General features: G+C 47.7%; 1 protein-coding gene across 3 annotated transcripts in view; it reads left to right on the top strand.

The window, feature by feature from the left end:
* The window catches only part of ZNF609 (zinc finger protein 609), a 92,232-nt gene that overhangs the window by 67,446 nt on the left and 1,958 nt on the right, over nt 1-22,828 (top strand). For 2 of the 3 annotated variants that reach the window (XM_055002421.1, XM_055002419.1), the window contains 7 exons: nt 1,705-1,930; nt 14,843-14,930; nt 15,642-18,021; nt 19,805-20,171; nt 21,693-21,868; nt 22,215-22,425; nt 22,681-22,759. In XM_055002421.1, coding sequence (XP_054858396.1) covers nt 1,705-1,930; nt 14,843-14,930; nt 15,642-18,021; nt 19,805-20,171; nt 21,693-21,868; nt 22,215-22,425; nt 22,681-22,754 — 3,522 coding nt within the window. In that variant the 3' untranslated portion in view covers nt 22,755-22,759. The remainder of the gene's footprint in view (nt 1-1,704; nt 1,931-14,842; nt 14,931-15,641; nt 18,022-19,804; nt 20,172-21,692; nt 21,869-22,214; nt 22,426-22,680; nt 22,760-22,828) is intronic. The other variant, XM_055002420.1, reaches the window with a different exon arrangement.

Raw genomic sequence — 22,828 nt, 5'->3', positions numbered from 1 at the left:
CCTGCCTTAGGAGTGAATTCAAGACTTGCAAGAACCTGCAAGCTTCCCTCACTAGGCATAGTGCTCCCCCAACTCTTGTTTAACACCAGCTTCCCTTCTGCTCTTTTGCTTCTTCTCACTATTCCAGCCTCCCACATAAATAGTTTAAAAAGAAAAGCAAGAACCAGACTAAACTGGCTACGTATTCACTCCTCAGCTCAAAGGGGTAGTTTCATATGACTAAGGACCCACGTCTTGGCGCACCAAAACAATGTAGAAGGCTGCCTTCTAACCTGATGAACCCCACTTTTCCTGGGACAGAGCTCAGAAGCAGAGTCTTATGTCTTGCTTGATGGTCACAAATACCCACAGGGATGAGGGTGCAGGGTATCTTCTGGCATAAGGGGTTGGCTTTTGGCTCATCTAGAACCAAGAACAGCAGTCTTATCATCTTGGATTTCCTGAAGTGACAGTTTGGCATATGTCCATACCAAGCAGGAGACCGCCAAAGGGTTATTGTTCAGATAATAACTGGTATGTGGTACAATGTTTGAACTATTCAGTGTTTTTGAGGGGCAGAAGAAAAAAAAACACTTAAAGACTTAGTTCCCAGGAAGAACTTCGCCTACAGTGAAAGCAGCCAGGACCATCATGTGGCAGATACTTTTTCAGGGCGTGGCCTCAGGATTTACTTTCTGTGATGATTACTTGGATGGACCAGCGTAGTCATTCTGCTTTGAAAAGAGATGAACAGGTGGGCGTGGCTCTGAAGTTATCTTCCCTGTATTGATGATGCTTCTATTAAATGCGGCCCTGCAATGTGACTGCATATGCTCCAACTATCCTTATTTATCAAGGACAATACCTGTTTCTGGGACCTGTCCTGATGGTAATTACAGTCTGTATTTTCTCCCTGTTTTTGCTTATTAGGGATGCCATGTTACAAAATGTTTTTGATGTGAATTGCTAGCACTGTTTGTTCTTTATTGTCCAGCTCCTTACCCAGGGTCCCCCAAAACCTCAGAAGTGGGTGCATCTTTACTTACTTGTTTTTGTTTACAAAATCTTTATGAAACCTTTCTGCCCATTCAGGATCACTACCTTGTCCCTAGTGCATAAAGACACATGCAGTGCCATGCAGTACACAGCTTGCCACTGCTCACACAGTAGCTGCTGAGGTATGCTGTGAACTGTTGCTAACATATTGTAAGACAGTCATGTTTTTCTAGCATATCTTTAACTTAGAGCATACACTTTCTGGACTCTTAAAGCAGGGCAAGACAAGCTACATTGCAGTAAGTGAACACACATCGTGCAAGTAGTAGGAGTACAGCCTTCCCCTTTGTGTGAAAACTGTCATACTAGAAGGGGGGGATGTTGGAGAATGGATTAGATGTGATTGGAACTTCCATGCCAGAATTCTGGCTGTGTATGAACATTTGAACAGATGGCTATGATGACATCTCCAGCAATCTAGGCTTTGTAACATGCTGGATTTGCAATGCCGGTTAGGGATGTCAGAAACCCTGCTGGATTCTGTTCTCCGCCAGCAGATTTATTAGATACAGGCCAGTTGTGCCTGCTTCTACAAACAGGGCCCAGTAGTCAGAGGCCTGATCAGACAGGCCATCCTGGTTTGGGGATATTTCAGAAGAAAGGGGCCCAGCTGCTCCTCATTCATCTCTGCTCAGTTGTTGTAACTACCACATTTCTTTCTTTTCCCAGATGGAGTCTCCAGTGTCCACCCCTGCAGTGCTGCCACTGCATCTTCTTGTTCCCGTTGTCAACAGTGATATCTCATCACCGTGTGAGCAGATAATGGTACGCACTCGCTCTGTGGGGGTGAACACCTGTGATGTGGCCCTGGCTACCGAGCCAGAGTGTTTGGGCCCCTGTGAACCTGGCACCAGCGTCAATCTGGAGGGCATCGTGTGGCAGGAGACGGAGGACGGTAGGTTCTTTAAGAGAAGTCTTGTTTTAGACCGCTGTTGGTCATACAGTGCCCCCAGGGAAGTATCACATCCTGCCTCAACTTGGTGTGAACCTTTGTGTAAAATGAGAGCAGGTTACAGAGTACTCTGTGCCACCTAGTGCAGTGCTCTTAGTTTGTGTGGTGCTGCTGCCCACTTGATTGGTGCAACCCAGGCCTAGTGAGGCTCCCTCCCTATACAAAATGAGAGCATGCCCCAGGGGCTTCTGCAGTGCAGGCTCTGGAGTTGCTACTTGCCTCCTCCACCACTGGCCCCCTGCCTCTTGGTTGTCCCAACGTCCAATCACCTGGCTGTTGAGGCAGAGAGCCATTCTAGATCTGTGCAGTTGGCTGTTCCTGCTTTAGGCAGCTGCTTTGATTTGCTATGTTGGTTCCCTAAATTTAGGCACAGAAAAGCCTTTTTTATTTTTCCCATAGTGGGCATCTCGTTCTGCATTCAAGAACTAGAAAATACATCTCTTAGAGCTAAGCACTTCACCTGCTAGGAGTTTGAAATCTGCCCTTTGCCCACTTCTGTACCTTGCATTCACTGAACTCCCCCCTTCTAGCTTTTCATTCAGATTAAAGTCTCTTTAAAGTCAGCCAGCATCAGAGACAAAGTAGATGTTTACCAGATGTGTAAACGAGCTCTCTCCATCTTGGGGTGACTTTGTTTTCAGCTGCAAAAAATAACAGGTGTATCTCCCTCCCCTTGAAGTGGCTGTGTTTTCACTAGTGCCAGCACCACCCCATCTTCTTTGCTCTTGAAGAGATGCGATTCTCCTAGGCTGGCAGCCAGTAGGACCTGGGAGGTAGTCAATTATCTTGAGCGAGAGTGATGCAAGGACAACATCTTGCTGAGATGCAAAATGCATCTCCTTGGCCTGTTATAGATCCATCTTGATGCGATGCCAGGCAGGCTGGAGTTGACAGATTCTAAGAGATTATAATTTGATAAGACACAGAGAGGCTGACAAGTACTCTCCCTCGCCCTCCCCCCACCCCAGCTGGGCCTACACTCTGGTATTTTTACTGCCTTGTGTAAAATGCTGGGAATAAACGAATCAAGCACCTGATCAGTAAGCGCTGGATCGTGCCTGTCCCATACTTTTTCTGATTTCTGGGCTTACCTTTGTTGAGGGTCCCCTCCCTCAACAACTTTCTAATATTTTTGGTTTTCTAAAAAAGCAATATATTAACCTTGACAAAAAGACATTATGGACCAAGAGGTGAACGTAATAAACCCTTCTGGTGTTTTTCTTTCACTCTTTGATAGCTTAGCTGCTCTTCAAATGATAGTTGAGATTTTAGCCTTCTCTGCTTTAGAAGTGACAGTTTCCAAAGACTGGATCCTTTCCAACTAACCAAAAGGGCCAAAGCCACTGATTAATTGAAATGAATCTGGCTGTTGGTTTCCTCCCAGTAAGTCCCAAGCCTCCCTCATCCTATCTCCTACTTTGGAGGTAAACAGGAAACAGTGAGACGGGGAGAAGTGAAAATTATTTCATATTTCACTTTTTCCAGACAAAATAGTAAAGAGTCCAGTAGCATCTTTAAGACTAACCAACTTTATTGTAGCATAAGCTTTTGAGAGCCACAGGTCTCTTCATCACATGCATCTGATGAAGAGAGCTGTGGCTCTCAAAAGCTTATGCTACAGTAAAGTTGATTAGTCTTAAAGGTGCTACTGGACTCTTTACTATTTTGCTACTACTGACTAACATGGCTAACTTCTCAGGATCTTTTTGAGACAGATATGGCATGCAAGGAGGGACACACAGTTTTTCAGGGATGATAATGCTGTGAAAAATTGCACCTTAAAGATCAACTGGATTTCCAGGGTATGACTTCTGATTCTCAGAAACTCATACCTTGGAAATCTACTTGGTCTCTCAAGTGCTACTGGAACTGAATCTTGTTCTTCTACTGCAGAGCAACATAGCTACCCACCTGGAGAAACTGCTGTGAAAGAATCCTGTCCTTACACAGCTTTGGCTGTGCGGATACCCAGTTAAGCTGCCTAGTCCTCTTTGCAGCCTGTGTTTTTGGAGAAAGCATCTGCAAGAGGCAAATGGGGTGTGACAGTGGTGCTAGGCTGCTGGCGGCTGGTCCCTCTCCCTTCACGCTTTAATGGGTTTTGCCGCCTGCTGCCCCCCCCTTCCCCTGCCAATCCTCCCCTCCCCGTCTGTGCCTGTCCTTCCATGTTAGCCCTTTTAGAACTGCTATAATTTCAGGTCTTGCCTAGGAGGCATTCTGTGATTCCTGCTATTTTTAGCTTGCACTCATTCCACGAATGTGTGCAGAGGTCTTGCCTGGCAGGCTGCTCTAGCTGCTGCATGGTCCCTGCTGTCAGAAGCAGTCTCTCTCCTGTGGGAGGCTGTGCATCTTTTAGATATGGCATTGTTTGGTGGGTAGGGTCTTGGTTGGTGTCCTGGGTAAGAAGTGTGCCACCCACCCCCATTTAATCATATAGATTAGATATGTGTATAGATTTCAGGCTAGCTTTCGCTGCTTAAGGAATTTCCTTTATATGATGCTGAGCAGGATGGCGGGGGTTTATGTTCCTCCTCACAAGAAAAGGAACAGGGAAGAAGAGACTTATTCTGTTGAGAATCAGCAGACCTACTTCTTCCTTAGGGGTTTTGATAGGCAAGCACATTGCCCTCTTCTAAGCCTCCTCCCATATTGTCTAGCCTTGCCAGTTGAGATTCTCTTACCAAGCCCTGCTCTCTGCACTCCTGCTTACAGAAGTAAGGCAGGCAGCAACCAAAGGCAGGGCCCTTTCAGTGCCAGCACCTTGCCTTCGAATCCCCTCCCCCTCAATGTTAGCCTGGCACCTACTTTCCTTTAGGTGACAGACCAAAACTTACCTCTTTACCCAGGCTTTTGATTGACGGGTTCTGCCTTTTAAAGCTGTTTTATAGTCTGCTGTTAGCCAGATTGTTTTATTAATATCATTTTAGACTACTCTGCTCTATGTGCTTCTGTGCTTGGCTGTTTTTAATGGCTGTGTCCAATTTATTTATTTATCACTTTGGATTGTTTTATGTTTTTATGAGTATGTTTTGTTCTTGTTTTTATTACTTTTTGCAGGGTTTTGTTTTATTGTTTTAGCTGTGAGCTGTCTTGAACAGGTTTATTTATTTTTATTTGTAGTCCACTCTCCCCACGCAGGCTGAGACCGGATTAACAACATATAAATACATATCATAAAACAATTGCAACTCCAGTAGCAGTCATATAAATACAGCAGTAAAAACATATTAAGACAGTGAGATTGTAGCAAGTATTGCTCAGTGTGGGGAGGTGGCAAAGGGGAGGACAGTCAGACTGCCACTCCCACGGCAGCTACCTAGCTTGCTGGGCATTCTGCACGGGTAGACCCAGGTTTTCCTGAAGAGGCTTCTTAGGCGGACACACAAGTGCAAGCCTAGTGGTGAGTCCACTCAGTCTTTCACCTGTGTCAAGTGAGGAGCCCAGATGAGAAGCTTTTAAACCCGACAACAGAGAACGGCTACTCTTTCTCTTTTCATTCAGGCCAGGGGTGTGTTGCATATGATTTGCACAGCTATTTCTTGCTAGGATGGGGGCATCAGTTATGTTTTACAGCTGAGCTAGTTTCCCTGTGGCTATTTACTTGATAGCTAATCTGTTTGTCCCCTTGGTCTGAATGAAGAGGCTGCAATTCTACCTTAGGAGAGAAAGTCACCAAGATTTCACAGGCAGAAAAAGTTTCCAGGAAGGAAACGTGTTCCATTGGGACATACAGGGAATGAGTGGAGTCCCCAATAATGTCCAGAATCCCTTCCTGTGGCTCACAACCCATGTTGGCGTGTTCTTCCTCTCTGCTATACACTCCGGGGGCAGCTATTTTTGTGGCCATCTGCTCTGTACAGCAGCAGCAGACGTCTTGCTGCTGCTTGTTCCGCCTTTCTGCCTTTCTCAGGACAACACTGTTAAATACTTTGAAGGACATTTTAAGGCAGCTGTCTTTGCAGGCTCCCTAATTCTGTTAGGCATGAGTCTGATCACTGGGATCATTAATGGATCTAATTATCCTGGAACACGGCACTTCACTGGCTGCCTCAGTCAGTGCCAGGATCCTTCTTCCTCTTGCTGTGATTAATGCCGCACAGAGTGAATCCTGGAAGCTGAAGAGAAGCACCTCCAGTCTCCCCAACCTGCTCAGGGGCAACCGGTTCCAGCCAACTCTTTCAGCCGATGATTCAGGCACCAGCCCTGTTCACCTGGGAAATACTGCAGCCAATAGCAACAATGCTAGTCGCTAAAAAAGCCATTGTCTGACATGGAGATCTTCATAGCAACAAGGATCACTGCATGGCAACGGCAGCTGCTGCACAAAGGAAACGTCAGAAGCATATTCCGCCAAATCTCTCTCCCTTCCTTTTATCTCAAAGGGTGAGAGGCACCCTGGCTTGCAGTATTTCTTTCTTTTTTTTCTTTTTTGTTTCAAGAGATGTACATTTTCTCTGAAAGAGGAGAGGCCGTTCTCTGGAGTCTCCAGATGGAAATGAAAGGGAAAAGGTGATGCCATGGTGGAGGCTCACTGCATACACAAAGCCCTTTGAATTGTGCATAATTCAATTTTAGAATCTACAAGGAAACGCAAAACTTAGTGACTGGTTTGCTCCCTACAAATTAAAGAATCAATGCCATTTTCTTTTTTAAAATCTGCAAATTCCAAGCTGTGGTAACATTAATTGCTTTTGCTGAAATGTGATTCCCCCTCTCCAAACTTCCAGTGGATATTGAGCACTGAGATGAGAATAGGAAAGCTCTTGTAAAAGAGGGTTTGGAATGGGGAGGCGGGGAGGGAGGAAAAAAATCCTCAAGCTGGCATTTCTTTTCCTAGTTCTTTGAGCAAGGTTGAAGCATATTGCATAGACATAGATTGAAAAGAACTAATTTTTTAAAGCTTTGGTAGCACAGAGCACCCAGCCTCAGATTAAGAAAAGAGAAAGAAAGAAAATCCAATAAAACTTTAAAAGTGTTGACCAAACGGGACTGGGAGGTAAAGGGAAGAAGGGGAAGCCTGCGGTGCAGTTCTTCGTGATGTCCCATTCCATAAAACATTCACAGATGTGGCAGGGAATGGAGAGATGTATTTTCCCAGCAACATAAAATTGTTATTAAGTGGCAGGGAAATGCATCAGGAGTGCTTTCTTGGGAAAATGTGTCTGGATTCCACCACCACCACCCCAACATACCCTCTACAGCAGCGTTACAAAGTGCATATTTATTATGTAGTAAAACAGTGATCTAGAAAGAGTTTGGCAATAATTGTGGGTCATCATAACTGCAGCCTGTGCTGAACTGGCAGCAGTAAATGGCTGCAGTTCGGAGTCTCAGGTGACCAGCCTGCACCAGCCTAGTGAATCCTGGCTCAGCAGCTGGCCTGCTGAGTGATTTTAGACAAGCTGCTGCATCTCTCGGGCCCTGTAAAATAAAAGTGGTTGTGCAGGAGGGGTGGGTGGCTTTGCAAGGAAGGCTTTCCTTCACCATTGCTGTTCTGCCTGCCATAATCGTAATTGGCTCTGGGGTGGTAGAGCTTGCCAAGTGTGGCCCTCCCCCCTCTTCCCCCACCCCTCCGAAAAGGTTTCTTCTTCTGAGGAAGGTGGGTTGAAAGTCTGCTTTGCCAATAATCTGGCATTTCATGGAATTCTGCATTTGTTTGCAGGGAGGGGAAATTTTGTGTGTGATTGATGGAGGTAGGTTAAATCTAGGACACAGCACATCAAGCAGGAGTTACAATTAGTCTTGTGCTTTGTTGGGTTGCCAGAGCAGCAGGCAGAGGAAGGCGGGGGTGGGGAGGGATAGTTCAGCCACCGCTGAGGTTTCTGCTTTACAGAGCTCTTCATCTTTCTCCTGTGATCATGGCAGCGGGCAAGCTGCCAGAACGTCCTTCCTAATCTGACCTGCCAGCTCGGAGATGGAAGCAGCTGCTGGCGCCGTGCCACGCAATTAACTTGTAAGGCTCTGCAGGAAAGCGGTGTGTGAAGCCCCAAGCATAAAGGCCTTCTAAAACAGCCTTCCACTGAAAGGGTTGTGGAGTCCAATGCCTGCTGGATGAGGGTGACACCTGCAGGAAGATGGATCCTGGAGCATCAGCATGATGCAGTGAGGAATAAGAAGTTGCCAGTCCAGGGTGCGGCAGAGGAACCCACGTGGGCAGCGGCACGCTAAGCAAGTGGGAAGCAGGAAAGACGCGCATTTACCTCTGTCCAGGCAGACTGTGGGTCTGAAGGGAGCTAGTTGGATTTAGAAGTAGCTTGCTGGTCTGGGATGTGAATGTGTAATTGCTCCTTTCCTGCCCCTTCTGATTGCAGGGCTCCGAGTCCTTGGTACCCCCTGCCTATATAGGAAGGGCCATGCTTGCCAAGGCCTTGTTGGTGTTTTGTAGCTTTGGGGGTCCAACGTCTGCAGTCATTCAGTACCTAAAGGTTGCCCTTAAAACTCACTGTGGCAGAGCCACGTCTAAAATTGGAGCCTTTATATGAGACTATTTTACCTTGGTCGCTGTGAGGAAAATGTCGACATTCTTTCAGTCTAAAGACCAATTTGAGACTCTTTAGAGTTCTCAGATATGCAAAACTTTCCTCTGTGCTTTCGTGTTTAGTGCTGCAGGCTCCAGTGTGATACACAGCAAGTACACATTCCACACAAAGTGTAAAATGCACTAACTTTGGCCCACTGCCTCATAACATTCCTGTGCATCTCTGATGCATCTGCTGCCCTTCCAGCACTATACAAAACTTATAGCAACTTGTAATATTTTTCAACAAAATGGGATGTTCATCATGTGTAAGCGATACTGATTTTAAGCAGTACCTACCTATTCATTGGAGGGAAGTGCACAGGTGTGAATAAGTAGATTCATTGTATTTTTCTAGCAGGAGAGAGCAGACCCTCCCCCCACACACTCCTTAGGCAGAAGGGAACGAATACTGTGGTGACATAAGAAATGTGAAATTTCTAGAAGTTTGAAGTGATGTTAAGCCTCAGTCTAGAAAAAAGGGAACATTGTAAATATTTGCAATATTTACTTAACTGCATTTTTGTTTCACTTGAGCACTTGCAGTTGTGTTAAATTCTCAAAGGTTGCTCTCTCTCTCTCTCTCTCTCTCTCTTATGAATTACCTTGCTCTAAAGGTAGGATGGCCCAGGCTAGCCCAGTCTTTTCAGATCTTTGAAGCTAAGCATGGTCAGCCCTGGTTAGTACTTGGATGGAAGACCACCAACAAAGTCCAGGGTCACTATCCAGAGACAGGCAATGGCAAACCACCTCTGAATGTGTCTTGCCTTGAAAATCTTACAGGGTCGTCTTAAGTTGGCTGTGACTTGTCAGCTGTTTACACACAGTAGTATTTCTTGGTAGCCGTATCTCTTTCCTTATATACTTTTAAAAGTCACTTTGGTTTGACTCCTGTGCAGTACTTGTGGAATATTTAGACACTGTGACATTCCGTTCACCCAGTGCAGTTGCAGAAGCACTTACGTTAGCGCTGTCTTTTGCTCTGGTGGTTGCACTGCACAGTGTGGTCAGCCAGAGGTTGGTGCTACTTCTGCTCCTACAGTCTCCTGCAAATGTGGCATCGTGCTACAGGACGCACTAGGCTCTTGCAGGATATTAATTACAAGGATCTGCTTGCATAACAGCGGATGCACGATGTCATAAGATCCAAATTTTGTCTGTTATTAAACACTAAACGTTTGACAGTCCCACTTCCATGTTCAGGAGGTAGGAAAACATTAGGGTTCACATTTGGAGCCAGTTCAAGGAAAGTGCCAGTTTTAAGTTCCTAGACCTTTTTAGGAGGGGGGAGGGGGCTTCGCAATATCTGGGAAATCGGGGCAGTAATCGGTGCATCCATCTGCTGCACGCAATGTCTTTCTGAGCTCCTTGAATATTCATCTTCCCAGTTGAAATAACTCTGGTATCTGTCTGCTCTCACCTGCCTTTCTTCCTGAGATTACTGCCTGATGGGGTTTTTATCTTGCTCAGATAAGGGCACCTTGCTTAATGGGTCTGATATATGTGAATTAGCAATGCAGTCTTCAGAGCAGGTCATCCTGGAGAGGGAAGAACCACTTGAGCTGGCTTTGCTAATGACAGGAGATTATTTAGCATAATTGTTTTCCAATGGAGGTGTGTGCCAGCCGGGCTTTCTCTCTCCGGTTGCGTGAAAACTGAAACTCATATTCATATTGTGCGGCATTGAGATTAAAATTCTAGGCTCAAATTTAAATTATGTAGATTGCTTATTTTGCATAGAACAGTTCACTTTGCATGCTTTCTTCCTAGCATAATTATTTGGGGGTTTGCAGCATTTGGAATGTTCTGGCGAGGAGCACAGGTAGTGAGGAAGTTTTAGTGGATGGGAATGGAGCTCTTAATGAGAAGCGAATAAGCTGTGCATTATGGAGAAGCATCGCTTTCTGCTCACTGGTGTCCTTTACGTACACTGCCTGCATTTTCTCTTTTTTCAAGTAACTGTGAAGCCCAGAAAATGTACTCTATGTTTATCTTTTTCTTATGATAACTGAAGATCTTGAACATCTAGACTCTGCATAATATTCTACACATACAAAATTAATACAAGAAATGGCACAGCTTGAAATCTCAAATCCACAGGGGGAACGTTTTCATAGGTGCTGTAGCATATATAAGCTTTCACTAGGGGAATCAAAGTGGCTCTGAATTTTTAAGTGTAGCTTCAGGGATAGCTGGCAAAACAGAGCCTAGGTGGGTGCAGGAAAAGCAGATGAGAGCCAGTTTGGTGTAGTGGTTAAGAGCACGGGACTCTAATCTGGAGAGCCGAGTTTGATTCCCCACTCCTCCACAAAGCCAGCTGGGTGACCTTGGGCAAGTCACAGTTCTCTGGAGCTCTCTCAGCCCCACCCACCTCACAGGGTGATTGTTGTGGGGTAATAATAACACTTTGTAAAGCGCTCTGAGTGGGCATTAAGTTGTCCTGAAGGGCGGTATATAAATTGAATGTTGTTGTTGTTTTTGTTATGAAGTTCAGAAACTGTTGTGAAAGGAATTTGTCTAGTTATTCCCCCTCTCTTTCTCAAAATCAGGACCTGTCTGCACTGTCCAATGTGATGAAATTCATTACCTTGCCATCAGAAGAGCTCTTAGTAGACCATACAGCTTAGGAGGGGCTGTGGCTCAGTGGTAGAATATCTGTTTGGCATGCAGAAGGCCCCAGGTTCAATCCCCAGCATTTCCAGTTAAAAGAATTGGGTAGTAGATAATGTACAGAGCCCCATGGCGCAGAGTGGTAAGCTGCAGTACTGCAGGCCAAGCTCTGCTCACGACCTGAGTTCAATCCCAGCAAAAGCTGGGTTCAGGTAGCCGGCTCAAGGTTGACTCAGCCTCCCATCCTTCCGAGGTCGGTAAAACGAGTACCCAGTTTCCTGGGGGTAAAGCGTAGATGACTGGGGAAGGCAATGGCTAACCACCCCGTAACAGAAGTCTGCCAAGCAAACGCTGTGATGCGATGTCCCCCCATGGGTCAGTAATGACTTGGCACTTGCACAGGGGATTACCTTTACCTTTTACCTAGTAGATAATGTGAAAGACCCTGGCCTGAAACCCTGGAGAGCTGCTGCCCATCTGAGTAATAATATTGATCTTGATGGACCAATGGTCTGATTCAGTATGAGCCTGCTTCATATGTGTTCATGTGAACGTGACAGTCCACCATCCTCATTTAAGCATCCTCATATACAGTCCTGCTTCCACAGCATCAGCCTATAAAAATAAAGCACAGCATGTCCAGCAGCTGGATCGAGGGGCAGAAGTCCAGGCACTCCTCTGGTAATGAAGAATCCTAAGACGTTAGTGAATTTTCCATTTGGGTGATGGAGAAAAGTTTTCTGTTTTGAATGTGTAAAATGAACCCTGGACTTTTTATGGAATTGTCAAAGTAGTTGCTTCTGCTTGGGTTCAGCAAAGTAACAGCAATTATTTTTAAGGCATTTTAAATGCTATTGTGCTGAGTAGGCAGTAGGCCAGTTCTTGCTGTTTAAAGATGCCTGCAGTTGTTTATTTAGTACATTTTTATCCCAACGTTCCTCCAAGGAACTCAGAGCGGTGCACATCATTCTCCCCCGCCCCATTTCATCTTGACAGCAATCCTGTGTGGTAGGTTAGGCTGAGAGACAGTGACTGGTCCAAGGTTATTGGGCATGCTTCATGGCAGGGGATTCCAATACAGGTCTCCCTGATCCTAGTCCGGCAGTCCAACCACTACATCTCACAGCACTAGTGCAGGGCTGGGCTGCAAGCAGTCTCCCTCCTGCCCTTGCTAATAAATGACAAAATGAAATACAAAGGTAAACTGCTGCCTACACCTTGCAGATGTTCTCGACTTCTTGAAAGGTGTCATAATATTCACCGTGATCAATTTCATTGCTTTGATCAGTCGGTCAGCAGGCATGCCAACCCTAGAAGAGAACAGGTGCACAATTCCCAGGCTGGAGCTTCAACCTTAATATAAAAGCTTGAGTATTCCTCAGTTTGGGGGCAAGGAGCTCCAAGATGAGTTGAGAGGTGATTGACATCTCTGCTTGGTGGCTGTGGTCCAAGAAGAAATCTTGGGACAGCTGCTTCTTCTGTTGGACATGGGAGAAATGGGACAGCAGCCTCAGGCAATCTTGGCTGCTTGACACGCACACTCACAGATGTATATGGTGTGTAAGTGGTAAAGTGTCATGCCGATTAAATCTGGAGCTCGGTCCAGAGACAGGCGCCAACTGCAACTGTGAATCCTCCCCCCCCCCCCACCCCACCCCAATCTGTAAGCATGGATCAGTCAAGGCACATGACTGCTTTTTTTTTTGGAGATCCAGAATTACCCAGTCATCTCTTCCCCAAAATTGTATTTTAAACAAAGTTCAAACACAAGCCGGGTTTTTTTTAGTCTCCCCTCCCAATCGCAGGATTGGGAACAGAAGAGCATGAGTGGAAGAAACCTCCGTCCCACACCAGTCCTTCAAAATAAGCTTACTCATGAGCAGCAGCATGGTGCCGTTTTGAATTTTAAATGGCTCCCAGCTGGGATGCCCTATCTCTTTCTGTGAGTACCTCTAAGAGGAGGAGGAGATAGTAGCACTGGCCATTCTTTATAGTCTGTGTCATCATACATACATCCAGAGGAGTTAGCCGTATTAGTCTGTAGTAGCAAAATAGAAAAGAGTCCAGTAGCACCTTTAAGACCGACCAACTTTACTGTAGCATAAGCTTTCGAGAGCCACACTTCTCTTTGTCATTACCTTGCTATCAGAAGAGCTCTTACTAGACCATACAGCTTAGGCGGGGCTGTGGCTCAGTGGTAGAATATCTGCTTGGCATGCAACCTGTTGGGCAAACATGCATCTGACTAAGAGAACTGTGGTTCTCGAAAGCTTATGCTACAGTAAAGTTGGTTAGTCTTAAAGGTGCTACTGGACTCTTTTCTATCATACATACGGGCTCTCTGCATTCGCTCAGAGCATCACTCAGGAACTCTGTAGTCTTAAGAGTGGGAAATCCCCTTCCTTCCTTTCTCCATCCCCAAAGGCTAGGATTGGGGGCAGCAAAACACATGGCTGTTTCATGGACCCTTGTGCTTTCCAAAGCTTGGTCTGAAGCGGAGTCGCGAGGGGCAGCCTTTATGTTACCTCCCAGCCAGTACTTCTAGCATCTGGTCCTGGGGCTGCAGCCATATCACAGGACGGGTGGTACTGAGCCTGGGAATTCGTGGCAGAGAAAAGCCAGTTGCTGTCCCTAACCTCCTCTTGCAGCCATCTTGTTTTCTGTACCCGTTATTAAAGGCCTTTTTGATGGGGGATTGAAGGCAAGCCTGCACATTCAGCGTAAATTATTTGTTCTCATGAGATCATGCTGCCCTTTGTGCCTCTTATATTGAAGTTAGACTCGGGTCTTGCTCTTCTACTACTGACCAACATGGCTACTCATGTGAAATTATTAAAGTTAGAAACCACGTGGGCTTGGCTTAGCACCTTCAGTAACTACTGTAGCACCTATATAGGGAACAGAAGGAGGCACCAGTTACTCCATAGCCTCTTTCATGACCCGTGTTTTCCCTTCTGCAACATAATCTAGGCTCTAACGGCCTTTTTGCCATCTTCTGGGCATATTCCTAGACACAGACTTTGATTTGCAAAGCCTTACACTTCACAGACCCTTTCATGTTTCCTTTACTTTGGGTAGCTTTAAGGTGAGGAAATGGGGCAACTGGCAGAAAAAGGGGAAAAAAGAATAGTGGTCTGAAATGTAACAAAACTAGGGTTTGAGTCCAGTGGTACCTCAGAGACCAACAAGATTTTCAAGGTGTATACTTTCAAAAATCAATGTTTTCTTCTGATATCTGAAGGAGTTTTATCTCTTGAAAGTTTATACCCTGAAAATCTTGTTGGTCTCGAAGGTGCTACTGGACTCAAAACCGGATGATCTGCAGACCAAAATTGCTCTAATATGTTTATCACAAAGCCCAGGTGTTTGGAATTGAGACATATCCAACTTTCTACAAATTTTGCTCCATCCTGGTTGTTTGCATGAGTGCATTATAAACACAGGTAGTGTTGTACATCTGTTTTACTGACTGGGAGTCCCACCCTTGTTTACTGCACTGAAGAGGCTACACGTACTGCAGACTTGCAGGTGAAGATGTTCACCGGTATTCATGGCCAAAGAACAAAGTGGATACGAAGCATCCAGCAGATAGCCATGAGTTCTCCAGCAGGCTGGAGTTGCCGCATCTCACAGTTTTTCTCTGTTTGTGCACGGACTCAGACTTGTCATGAACCGTAGACAGGGGTGATGGGAGAGCTTAGCATTCACTATTTCCTGCTTTGCTCCCACAGGTATGCTGGTGGTGAATGTCACCTGGAGGAATAAGACTTATGTGGGGACGCTGCTGGACTGCACACAGCATGATTGGGCACCACCCAGGTAAAGCACAGAGCTGAGAAGCTGTTCTGCTTATGCGTTTGATTCCTTTGTTCTACACAACCTTCTTGTTGACTGCCTGCCCTGTGGGGTCTGCTAGAGAAAAAGATGCATTGGTCCTGGACTACCTTGAGAGAGTGTCGGTGTATGCTTTCTTTTCTCCTTTCAGCACATGTCCCACTGTAGGTGGTGGTCTGACAATCTCGAGGTGAAGCATGTCCTTTGTAGGCAGGCTTTGCCATGCAGGCAGCTGCACTTTCTCCTTAGGCCTCAGGTACAGTCATGATCTTTGGCTTTCATTCAGTTATTTGTATTTGTTCCTTGATCTGTTTTCCTAGGGATTGGGAGCAAGGGGTAAGCACAGTTAACTGGCTCAAGTGAGCAACCTGTTGGGCAAACATGCACTTTTGTTCTTTACATATTCAAACATTCTAGCAATCTTGAGTTTTAGAAATACACATTAAAAGCTGGAAGGATTCTAATTAGATTAGGCTTCTAAAAATAACCACCAGGACCTTGCAGTCTCTCTTTCCCTTCTCTTAAAACTGTGTACCTGCTCCTGTTAACTTGCCATCTCCTGACAAACGTGGTCAGAGTGTTTATAACCGCCTTCTTGGTAAGACTGGTAGATTGGTGCACGTTGCTCCAGTGCTCGCTCAACTGTTCTGTGGTAGCTTTAGCAGAATTTTAAAGTCCTGTTCTGTTACCTTCTAGGTTTTGTGATTCTCCCACCAGTGATCTAGAGATGCGGAATGGTCGTGGGAGAGGCAAGCGCATGCGTCCTAACAGCAACCCCCCCATGAATGAGAGCACAGCAGCCTCAGAGAGCAAAGGGACCAGTAACAGTAGCAAGACTCGGGCAGGGGCCAACAGCAAGGGGCGCCGGGGTAGCCAGAATTCTTCAGAGCATCGCCTCCCACCTGCTGGCACGTCTGAGGATGTCAAGGCCAGCCCCTCATCAGTGACCAAGCGGAAGAGCAAGCCCCTCTCTGACCTGGAGGTGAACTCTAGCTCTGAGGACTCTAAGGGGAGCAAACGTGTCCGCACAAACTCCATGGGCTCGGCTGCCACGCCATTGGTGGTTGCAGCAGCCGCTGCAGCTGCAGCCACAACAGTTAAATTGGAACCTGCCATTTTGGACAGGAACTGTCCTTCCCCTATACTCATTGATTGTCCCCACCCCAACTGTAGCAAAAAGTACAAGCACATCAACGGGCTCAAATATCACCAAGCCCACGCGCACACAGATGACGACAGCAAGCCTGAGGCCGATGGTGATAGCGAGTATGGGGAGGAGTCGTCTCTCCCAGCAGACCTCGGCAGCTGCAATGGCGCTTCTGGTAGCCAGAAGGGATCAATGTCCCCTGCTCGGTCGACCACCCCCAAAGTGCGCCTGATGGAGCCACACAGCCCCTCACCGTCAAGCAAATTCAGCACTAAGGCTCCTTGCAAAAAGAAGCTGGGTGGTGAAGGAGACCCCGACTCAGGTGCTCTGTCTAATGATGGGTCTGAAGACGGTCCTTTGGCGGCTGATGAAACGAGCAACGATGGCTTTGATTCCGTGGAGAAGAGGAGCAATGACAAAGAGAAGGTGAAAAAGCCTGTCAGCGTCAAGTCAGACAAAACCTCTTCCAAGAGCATCAAGTCTGCACGACCCATTGCCCCAGCCATCCCACCACAGATCTACACCTTCCAGACAGCCACCTTCACTGCTGCCAGCCCTGGCTCGTCCACTGGCCTCACCACCACAGTAGTTCAGGCCATGCCCAGCAGCCCCCAGCTGAAGCCCATCCAGCCAAAGCCAACCGTGATGGGAGAGCCTTTCACAGTCAGTCCTGCACTTACTCCTGCCAAGGACAAGAAGAAGAAGGACAAGAAGAAGAAAGAGTCCAAGGAAACCGAGAGCCCTTTGACACCTGGGAAAGCATGTCGGCCTGAGGAAGGAAAGAGCCCCTTCCGAGGAGAGCCTGGTGACCTGGGGGCTAAAGGGGAGAGCCTTCTGAATGGCTCCTCTGACCCCCACCAGAGCCGCCTCGCGAGCATAAAGGCTGAGGCAGATAAGATCTACAGCTTCACTGACAATGCCCCAAGCCCGTCCATTGGAGGTGCCAGCCGACTGGACAGTGCAGCCCCCACACAACCTATGACGCCACTTCACGTCGTCACTCAAAATGGTGCTGAAGCCAATTCCGTGAAAACCAACAGCCCGGCCTACTCAGACATCTCGGATGCAGGGGAGGATGGCGAAGGCAAGCTGGACAGTGTGAAAGCCAAGGACCCCGAGCAGCTGGCCAAGGAAGGGGCCAAAAAAGCCCTCTTTCCTTCTCAGCCTCAGCCCAAGGACTCTCCTTATTACCAAGGTTTTGAGGCTTATTACTCCCCAGGTTATGCACAGTCGAGTCCTGGTCCCATGAACCCCAGCAGCCAAGCCAGTGTGGACAGTCAGGCCCTGAAACTGAAGAAGGATGAGGAGCCCCAAAGCCCTGAGGTGAAGGTGAAGAACGAGGCTTGCGAGGAGAAGAAGGTGGAGTTGGGCCCCTCCAGCCAGCAGCCCTCAGTCATCCAGCAGAGGTCCAATATGTACATGCAGTCCCTCTACTACAACCAGTACGCCTACGTGCCTCCTTACGGTTACAGCGAGCAAGGGTATCACGCCCACCTGCTGAGCACGAACCCCACTTACCGGCAGCAGTATGAAGACCAGCAGAAGCAGCGGCAGGGCTTGGAGCAGCAGCAGCAGCAGCAGCGGGGGATGGACAAGAAAGCAGAGCTGGGGCTGAAGGAAAGGGAGGTCACACTCAAGGAGGAGTGGAAGCAGAAGCCATGCCTGCCTCCTACGCTGACCAAAGCCCCTAGTCTGACGGACCTGGTCAAATCGGGACTGAGCAAGGCCAAGGATCAGGGGTCCGATGCAGCCAAGTCGGTCATCATTCCTAAGCTGGAGGATTCCTCGAAGCTCCAAAGCCAGGCAGTGGAGGGCCTCAAGGGGAAGCTAAGTGAGAGTAGCCATCTGGGCAAGGAGACGGTGGAGCCCAAGGCCAGTTCAGACTGTGGCCGGCAGGCTGAGGTGGACCCAGTGCTTTGGTACAGACAGGTGATTACAGGGAGGGGAGTCAACACTTCTGGGTCCCTGAAAGTGGCTACCTGGCTGCAGGAGCACAGACAGGGGTGGGGTGGAGTGGGGAGGAAAGCACCCTGGAGCTCATTCAGCCTCCCAGGTTCTGATTCCTGTTCTCTTTGCACACTGCAATTGAATGTGGGTGTGGCTAGAGCAAGTCCATATAGGAACTAGCCAGCGGCCTGACTCCTCCTTGCTTGGATGGTGTTTCTGTTCCCAGTTTCTTCATTAGGCATCTGACTCTGAGCTTTAGATATCCAGGTTGACCTCTGTCAGCCCCTGAGTAAAGGTGTGGCAGTCCAGCCATTTTAAAAGTAGCTGTAGTATTTTCTACCTATGGGCTAGTATAGCTGTTACTGTCTTCCAGAGGGATGGTACTCTTTCACATTGTCTGGAGAGTAGAGGAGAAGCTGGCTGATTCTGGTGTTAGGGGTATTCCTTTGCAAGGTGTGCCAGTGTAGCAGACATGGGTGTTTGAGTCATTTTTGAGAGTGTAGCATAAATTTTTCGGAGTGTAGCATAAATTTTGCTCCCTGAGCGACTTAGGCTCTTCGCAATCCACTGACTTTCGTTAACCCAGTGCTTAGTCTTGGAGCCAAATTTCCACCTTGGGGACCCTGTTTTGGGTGGAAAGGCAGCATACCAATGTTTTAAATAAATAAACTTAGCTCCAGTTAGTGCATAAACTGTGGTCGAATTAAAAGACAGTGATGGTTTTCTGGAAGGCAGAAGTCAACACTCAGTGCATATTGAGGTATACAGCCCGCACAGCTGAGTTCTGTGCAGTTTGCTGACATTCTTAAGGCCCTGAGACCATAGTCCCTAGAGTTACATGTAGCTCTCTGACAGAGTGTCTAAATTTTAGCCCCTTGCCTCTCAGCTTCGAAAGAGAATGGCCAGGAGCTTTAGAAAGCAGATAACAAGCTGCGGTACTCAGTTTGGCTAGATTGAGGGTGAGTTACAGCAACTTTGCTCACACAGCTTATGTTAGAAGGCTGAGAAGTCATGTGGGGAAGAAGGCTGGGCCAGCCCAAATGATCTGTCCCTCACTCATGCCTCAGCCAGGAGACGAAGGAAAGGGGGGGGGCACTCCACTACCTGCCTTGTGTCAGTTGACGCCTTTGATCTTGAGTCAAAGTAGCTGTGTCAGGTTTGGGCCCTGGGGACTGGTGAACGCTGAGTTGTGAGGCGTCTTCCTTTCTCTGGTCAGTGCTACCTAAGGGGCCTGCTTGATCTAGAATGAGTGTGGTAAGATCTCTCAATCCCAGTTCTGTAGCCCCAGTTCCTTCCCAGTTTGTGCAGTGGTAACCAGTTCCTGAAAAGAGGGTTTGTTCTTCTGTTACCAGCAAAGAAATATTTCCCTTAGTTTGCCTGTATCACTGCTAGATGAATTCAGAGCAAGTTCCACTGAGTTTAGTGGGATTTAACAAGAATTTGTGGCCTTAGATGATGTCAGCATTTCAGGGTACGTGGATTGTCAGCTTCTGCAGCAGGAATTTGACTGGTGGGATGGTGCACAAGGCTGTCTCAGTAAGGCAGTTGGGATGGGGGAAACAGTGTGAAGTGCAGAAGTTGTCCTGTTCATTGTTTGAATTTTAAGGGTTTTGCAGATGCTGCCTGTGCCTGTTTGAGGGTATGAGCGTGTGTTGAAGTTGCACCGACAAGGATCTTTTTAAACAACTAATAGGGAGACTCCCATGGCTCCAGTAGTATACTATGTATTCCTAGACCCTTTCCTGACACCACTGTGTTGCTGCAGGAGGCAGAGCCCCGCATGTGGACCTATGTATACCCTGCCAAATACTCAGACATCAAGACAGAGGACGAGCGGTGGAAGGAAGAGAGAGACCGGAAGTTAAAGGAGGAGAGAAGTCGCAGCAAAGAGCCAGTGACCAAGGAGGACGGGAAGGAGAGCACGAGCACCGACTGCAAAGTGCCATCCAGCGAGGAGTCGCGCATGGCGGGGAAGGAGGCCAGGCCCAGCACCCACGTGCCAGTGTCCTCTCCCCTCAGCCAGCACCAGTCTTACATCCCTTACATGCACGGCTACTCCTACAGCCAGTCATACGACCCTAACCACCCCAGTTACCGCGGCATGCCCACCGTCATGATGCAGAACTACCCAGGTACAGGGTCTTGGGGTGGAGTCAAGGCGATTCGATCAGCGTGGGCAGGATGAAGGCTTCATGGCCTTTCTGAGGAAGTTTTTCCTTTGGGAGCCAGATGGAAATTGAGGCACTTTGAAAGCTGGGGCAGGTGCCTTTGGGGCTGGCAGGTGGGGATTATGTGACACTATCAAGATGCAGAAATGGGACTCTCCTTATGGAGCACATGAACTATACCCACAAGGACACAGTTCCCATCATATTTTGAGACAGAAGGGACTATGGGGGCAGGAGCCAGGGAAAGAAACCAGCGTAATAAATATATGCAAGCTATATATTCCTAAGCAAAGTAAAATATTAAAAATAATATGTTTACATTTCTTTAAAAATAGTTAATGGAAATAGTTGCATCATTTTAAAATTTCCCTTAAGGTTATTCATGAATATAAATTGGGTGTGTGGGGGGAATAACACCATTGTCCTTGGAACGTTCACAGACTCTAGTGGCCTGTGTCCTACCCCTCTGCTCAGCTAAGTTTGAGACCTTTCTAAGGATCTCACAAAAGGACAGCTCTTGAAGCCAGAGGAAGGCTTCAAACTTGGGTGGACCAAGTGGTAGGGTTACCAGTCCATGTGTCTGAATCAGTACAGTTGAAACACCAGGAAAATACAAGGGCACAGCTTGTGAGGCTGAATATTTCTAGTATGGCAGGATTATTAAAGCATTATGTTGAAATAGCTTCACAACATGTGGCCCAAATGGTTGTGTTTAGCATCAGTCTATCAAGATCAATTTGGTTTATAAAGAGCATTAGGGGGGACAGGTCTGTCAACAGTTGTTAGTCCTGATGGCTAAATCCCCTTCCTCTTCACACAGAGGTCCTGTCCCTGAAAAATAGGAACTTTTTGGTCTGATCCAGCTGTGCCCCTCATGTCAGAGGAGCAAAATAGGCATGATAGAGCTAGAGGAAAACGATTAACTCATGCTGGCACTGTTAACAGCGTGTAGAGTTAAGGAGCTGTATGCAAAGGGACTGGGAAGCAGAAGTAAACTTCGTATATATTTGATTTAGGGCTCCACTGAATGTGCGGGGCTTTTATTTGGCAGGGATTGTGATGGAAAAGAATGAGAAAGGGGAGGGAACAGAGGCGAGGTGTAAAAGGCTTTGGGACAGATGAATGGCAGAGATAGGTAAGGTGAGTCAGGAGGGAAGGGATGCCTAACCACAGAGCATGAACCCATAAAATCTTGGAAGCTTTACCTAGCATTCCTCCAGTTTCTAGGTGGTGTGGCTAAGGTTGCCTCATGCAAGTAGTGAGTTCTTAAGAACAATCTTGTATATAAAAACAGCTTTTCAGGATGCCCAGCTCTGCAACCATGGTATCAAGTAATGCTTCCTTCACTGTTTCCCTCCACCGAATCAATCCTTTCAGCCTGCCCCATAAAAGGATTTGTGCTGAGGATTGATCCCTTTAAGAACCCTCTCCCCCACCATACTCGGGTGAGTAGGAAGCCCTGACTCTGGCATCTCCCCCCCACAGGTTCATACCTGCCCTCCAGCTATTCATTCTCCCCATACGGCAGCAAAGCTTCTGGGAGCGAAGAGAGTGAGAAGTCCCGCTCCAGCCCCAGCATCGGCTGCAAATCCAGCTCTGAGTCTAAGGCCCTGGACATCTTGCAGCAGCATGCCAGCCACTACAAGAGCAAGTCCCCTACGGTCAGTGGGCAGGGGGAGTTGTCGGGAGTGGGTGGGACACAGTGCCAGACTTTCACCTGATTGAGTGGAGCTTTCCAGTTGTCAACACTGCACTTTCTGTGTCGGTTCTGAGAATAAGCGCTAAGGCTGGTGTGTGTGTGTTTTGCTCAGGGGTTCCCTGACTGGGCGTTGCCACGGAGAGAGACTGGAAGGGGAATTTCTGGGGAAAGCCTACCACCTTGGAAATCTGCACAAGAGCCAGCTTGCCTATGTGGCCTCCAGGCAAGCAGGCATCTGGCTCTCCCCCCCCTCGCAACAGGTTCACATGTTTGGCTTTGGTGTGCATCTGTCTGTGATTAATTTCCAGATAGGCGAGAAGACTCCTCAGGAGCGAAGTGGCTGTGGGGTGGGAGGAAGCAGCGCAGGCTGCAGCAGCGTAGGGGGCACCAGCGGTGCCGAGAGAAGTGTTGACCGGCCTCGTTCGTCTCCTTCGCAGCGCCTGATGTCCACACATCACCACCACCATCACCTGGGCTACTCGCTGCTACCAGCCCAATACAACCTGCCCTATGCAACAGGTGAGAGTAGAATGGGGAGAGGAACTGGAATATTTGGCATGGGAGGGCCACAGGTTGGGAAATTTCATTGCGCTCGAGGTGAGCCGGGCTGTTCTTGGCAGCTGTGGACCTCGCCTTTTGTTAGGTGTCCCACTGCTGCTGTGTCTGGCCCTACAAGTTCCTCTTGGAGGCACCCTGAAATGTCCCCATCATAAACTTGTTCCTTGGGCAGCTTTAGCCTGCTTCATGGTGCGCTATGTTTCTTTTTCTCCACAGGCCTCTCATCGACAGCTATTGTGGCCAGCCAGCAAGGCTCTGCTCCTTCCCTATACCCCCCGCCCCGGAGGTGAAACAGGTAAGGCTGCCCCTTTCATGGGCATCGTTGGATTGTAGGAGGGGGGTTGTGCAGTTCTAGGCTGTGTCT

Source organism: Eublepharis macularius, chromosome 18 (assembly GCF_028583425.1).
Source record: "Eublepharis macularius isolate TG4126 chromosome 18, MPM_Emac_v1.0, whole genome shotgun sequence".
NCBI classification, from domain to species: domain Eukaryota; kingdom Metazoa; phylum Chordata; class Lepidosauria; order Squamata; family Eublepharidae; genus Eublepharis; species Eublepharis macularius.
The sequence above is the reverse complement of the archived record's forward strand: the minus strand, read 5'-3'. Positions and strand labels throughout refer to the sequence as shown.